Source organism: Pangasianodon hypophthalmus, chromosome 30, assembly GCF_027358585.1.
Source record: "Pangasianodon hypophthalmus isolate fPanHyp1 chromosome 30, fPanHyp1.pri, whole genome shotgun sequence".
Lineage (NCBI taxonomy): Eukaryota > Metazoa > Chordata > Actinopteri > Siluriformes > Pangasiidae > Pangasianodon > Pangasianodon hypophthalmus.
This window is the reverse complement of record NC_069739.1, coordinates 3073181-3078180: the sequence shown is the minus strand read 5'-3', so window position 1 is coordinate 3078180 and position 5000 is coordinate 3073181. Positions and strand designations below refer to the sequence as shown.

Genomic DNA, 5000 nt, shown 5'->3' with positions numbered 1-5000 from the left:
ACAATGGACTGAGGGTGCTACGACATTCCATAGAGGACGTGCCATCCAAAAGTGTTGGCACCCTCAAAAAAACAAACAAAAAAAACCAACAACATGTACCCTCTTTTTTTTTTTTTTTTTTTTTCTTTTGTACATTATTATCAGTATTTGTTACTTAAGTTTCAAATAAGCATTATTGCGATTTCTCTTTCTTCTGCCGCTTTGCATCAATCCGCAGCTTCTTGATCTCTATCATCCAAAAGCCATGTTTTCTTTTTTGTGTTTTCTGAATCAGTACTGTATCAGCCGGCCCTGGGGAACGTGATCAAACAGGCCTACGGTGGCCTGGGAAGGACATCCAGCGTGCAGGTCACCCACCAAGTGGGAAGGGTTTTTGGGGAGGATTTTTTTTTATTTTTAAAGGGAGAGGAGGGGGGGTTCTTGCATGTCGTTGCTTTTTCTCAATTAGAAAGTTAGAAAGATAGAAATCCTTGCCACGTTTAGAATGAGCATGTGCTAATGTTAAGCTTCACGACCACGTCATTTATTATGACAACAAAAGATGACTGATTGTTAGTTTTATAGCAGTGGAGTGTCCACTAGTCTTTAAAACTTTGATGAAACCGGTCTGGTGAAGAGAATTATGGGATACGTACACAAACAAGCAATGCTTCTTCTTAAATTTGCACGAAATAAGAAGGGCAGCGGCTTCCTGAATGACTTCCTTATAAACTGTAGCCCAAGTCAGATCTGCCTTCTGATTGATTCGTAATGTTTTCTCAGGAGCACAGACTCCACCCCTCACTGCCTGAACGATGTTTACAGAATAAAGCAGAACTCAAACAGTACAGCACAGAACATTTCATCTCCAAACAACCGACTCCAAAGCCAAACAGACACTCGTAGCTGTTTTCCACCAAAGTCCTGGGTTTAAACGCCGGTTCTCAGTGAAGTAAATAAATGAACAACAACAAAAACAAGTGTTGGAGAACGACAAAATTTCATTACCATGACAACACCTTAAGTGTCTTAAATTATTTTCTCTCCTGTTCTTAAAACAAGATGTGAGCAGTGCAGGAGAATTTAAAGAATAGTGTTTAAGAGAGAAAAAGAGAGAAATTAATGTTGCAAATTGTGGTCTGAGGAGGAGTCAACTATTTTATTGCTAATTCTGGCAAAATGTCTTTTGAGCACCTGCGCACTTAGAATAAAGCGATGTAAAAAAAAAAAAAAAAAAAGTATCTGTCGTCTCATGTGTAATCGTTGTTTACATCTGTATCAGTGTCTCTGTGCTGTGTGTAGACGCTGAAGGATTCGATATTGGATGTTAAAATTTCCCAGTTGATTATTTTCCTATAACACCACCACACGGGGGGTGTGAGAGGATTTCACAAGGTGTTCTGTCCTCACACACCCCGCGTAGTGCTGCTGTAGGAAAATAATCAGCGGCAGGGTGGTGTGATGAGGCACAGTCACTGGCATCACCCCGATCTTGATTAATTTCCTATAACAGCACATCCCTGAGGGGTTTTTTAAAATTATTTATTAAAGGACAACATGTCATACTATTTATCCTTTTATATTTACACTGATTGTTGTGGAACGTCCACAAAACAAGTTAGTTCCTGTTCACTCTGGGATTATGGCTCACCTGCTTCTCTTTTTTTTTTTTCTCTCTCTCTCTTGAAGTTAAAAAGACAAAAAAATGCAGCTTGTCATGTTACTGAGAAACCACAAAGCATAAATCCCTTGCTGGGTCTGAAAGCTTACTGACACTGGAGACTCCTTCCATAAGTGTTAAATAATCATAAATGTTTATATGTAGCGTCCGCCGTACAAGTCCCTGTGAATGAGTTGTTACTATGGAAACGATAAAGTATTAGAACAAGAGCATGAATATAAACCTGCGCTACTGTCAGAACCGCTGTTATAGAAAATTAATCAACAGCTTGTGACCAATCAGAATCCAGAGGTCAACAGCGCTGTGGTGTAATTAGGGAATAATTTGGCTCTTTGATGCGAATGCAGGTTGGTTCGTGTCGGTGGAAAAAGGGAAATCACTGTCTTGGTATTTGAAGTGTTTGAGTAAGATCTGTGGCTTTGCTCTGGGATATTCCTCACAGTTCTGGCTGTTTGGGAATCTGAGCTCTGATATCTGAAATCTGAAAAATTTCCAATCACACGACATCCAGACGACATCCACGTCCACTCCTCCTGTTCACACACCCTACTGTTAGGACATTTTTATTATGCAGTTGTGAGAATGGAAAAATTGTGAATAATGTGTTTCTTTGGTGCATGTGACCTGGTTTTCACAAATCATGATAAATAAATATGTTCTTATTTAACACCTGGTTGGGATTTCCTTAGGATAATTTCCTTACATAAAAAATATTATTGATGAATCATCCACAGGAGCGTTTAGGAGACGCAGTCATCTCCACTGATCGGTTTCAATGCGTATCCTAATCCTTTATTGTAATTGTTCGATGAGTTACTGCGGTTTTATATACAGATTTTATTCATTTTTTTATTTTTTTTAATTGCACACCACTCATTTTGGGTATAAAATACATTTGTAAATAATATTCCTTATTAATTAAGAGCTAGACAAAAAAAAATCTTTTTATCTTAAATGTATTTTTAAGGAATCACAGTGGAGGAGATTTAGTCCACCATCCTCCATACTGTTTACAGTACTGGGCTTATTAACTGTATGACACATTTTGTTATGATAAAAGTTCTTACTGCGTCACATTTGTGCGCCAAAAACACGAATATTGAACTCTGGTAACGCTGTTTGCTTTTGCGCATGCGCAGAAGAACGAGTCGCTCCGTAAAGCCATCACGCATGCGCAGTACAGCTCGGGTCATTAGGAGGCGCGCTTTCAACCTTATATTTGTGTTTCAGCTCGCCGTGGCTTTAGCCTTTTAGGGAGTTTTGTGGGCGTGGCTAAATGTAAATCAGCAGCACCTGTGCTCGTGCGCGCACCTGGTAATTGATCGGCGTTTGGCAACATGAACGCGCGTGAGTACGAACAAAAATCAAGTGTTTTGTACACAAGCTTTTGCAAATATGCCAGGAATCTTCAGTGCAGTTTTGTCTATGATATCATTTACACACAGCTTCACTAACAGACTGATAAATAACCTGCAATGTCCATGTGAATGTTTGCCTTTAACTGAGGGAATGGAACAGGAAGTTGCACCATGCACATCACTCAGGTGAGAAATTAATGACTAGTCCATCTGTTGCTCTGTTGTTGTTGTTGTTGTTGTTTTTTAGCCATTGTGTAATGTTTTGCTGTTAGATTTGATCTACACTCCACAAAAATGGTGCAAAAGTAAACAAGTGTCCACCTTCAGTGTTTGTTTTAGCTGTGAGGGTGTGTGCAGTGTGAATTAACACCAAGCTTTACTCAGTCCATATAATGCACTTGGAAATACACACACACACACACACACACACACACACACACACACACACACTTCCAGGTGAAATACACATCATAAAGGTGCAAAACAAGAGAGAAAGGAAAGGAACAGTTCAGTACACATGTTTGTGAAAGTGTAGGCATGCCGGTTGTGTGTGTGTGTGTTAGTCTCGTAGTTCTAGTGCAGTGCGAAAGAAGAAAAGAAAAAAAAAAAAGACACCATTAACATTTGTGTAGGTATAAATTTCTGTACTTCATTAAATCCAGGTATTAAATTTAAACAGCTCCACATCATGTTCTGCTGGATCAGGTGCTTTGGGTAAATGTTCCTCTGTGATCAGATCCCGGCCTGGTGACAGGTTTAAACCCTAGTCTGAAGATCTCCTGTTCATCGCCTCCACCACAGCGCTGCTGAACTCTCGATTCGGGTTGGTCGGAAGGTGTTGATTTAATTTTCACAGGTTTATATTAATGCGCTCGTTCTGATCCGTTCTCAGTCTACAGTACGAACTAAACGAAGACTGATCGTTGGTATGGTGAGGTTTTCTGTCATGAGACGTTTGTTTAACATTTATGGAACATTAGGAAGGCTGGTGAGGGAAAGACTGTTTACAGCTGCTATAACGTAAGTGAGAACAGGAACGAACTTGTTTCGCAGACGCTCCATAACATTAACTGTAACTAATCAGATTCAAAATACGACATGTTCATTAATAGATTAAAAAAAAAAAAAATTAATCATTGGCAAATTGTTGTGCCATAAGAGGAATAAAACCCTTCAGGAAAATGATCAGCGAGGTGCTGGGATGAAGCGCAGTCACACGTTACCACACCAGAGTGGATTACTTTACTGTAACAGCACATCCTGAAGTGTTTTATTCCTCTTATGCCACAGCAACTTGAAACTGATTACAGGTGTTTTGTTCCTTATGTATCTGATACAGTAAAGACCCGTCTACAGACCTTCTATTGATTTCCAACACACACAGATCACAAGCATAGTGGCTTTATTTCCACAGGAATATACTACAGGAATAGTTCTGTCGCTAAAGAGTTAAAACTGAAGAGTGTAGTGTGGTAGATAGTGTGTGATAGTGTCTGTGTGTGTGTGTGTGTGTGTGTGTGCTTGCACTTTATTTTCTTGGTGTGTGTGTTAGCTTGTGTGTGCATGCATGTCATTGTACTGTAAGTGTGTAAAGAAGGCAATGCGCGTTTCGTTTAATAATGACTGTAGGGAAGAATGCGTATTTGGCTCGCACAGGTATGAAAATTGCAATACTGGAGATCATCTTGTCAGAACACAGAAAAGTTGATAATGCAGGAGGGTAAATACTTTGAAAAAGATCAAAGACGTGTCCACGCCGTAGTTGCGGTCTTCAGGGTGAGTGTGTAAGCTCTGTATCTGGAAAGAGAAAGACTTCCTGTGATCATGCTAACATGGTACCGAGTCAGATATGATGGATTGAAGACTGATCGTTCCTTCTTTATTATGAAGAGCGTTTTGAGGCAAGTGTACCTGAGGGTGGGTTCAGGCTCGAGGCCTCGTTCTTCCCCAGAGCTCGGCGGAGTGAGGAGAGGGTCTGCTCC

The 5000-nt window shown here is 40.1% G+C and overlaps 2 protein-coding genes across 2 annotated transcripts in view; one reads left to right on the top strand and one right to left on the bottom strand.

Annotated features, from left to right (window-relative positions):
* tram2 (translocation associated membrane protein 2) overlaps nt 1–2327 on the top strand; it is a 9360-nt gene extending 7033 nt beyond the window's left edge. Inside the window, exon 11 of the mRNA XM_053231909.1 lies at nt 1–2327. This exon is cut by the window's left edge and continues 157 nt beyond it. The gene's annotated coding sequence lies outside the window, so the exon portion shown is untranslated.
* A 2076-nt stretch (nt 2328–4403) lies between these two features.
* efhc1 (EF-hand domain (C-terminal) containing 1) overlaps nt 4404–5000 on the bottom strand; it is a 7153-nt gene continuing 6556 nt past the window's right edge. Inside the window, exons 9-10 of the mRNA XM_034301978.2 lie at nt 4930–5000; nt 4404–4815 (exon numbers count right to left, since the gene is read on the bottom strand). The exon at nt 4930–5000 is cut by the window's right edge and continues 85 nt beyond it. Of these exons, the coding sequence (XP_034157869.1) occupies nt 4790–4815; nt 4930–5000 (97 nt within the window). The 3' untranslated portion in view covers nt 4404–4789. The remainder of the gene's footprint in view (nt 4816–4929) is intronic.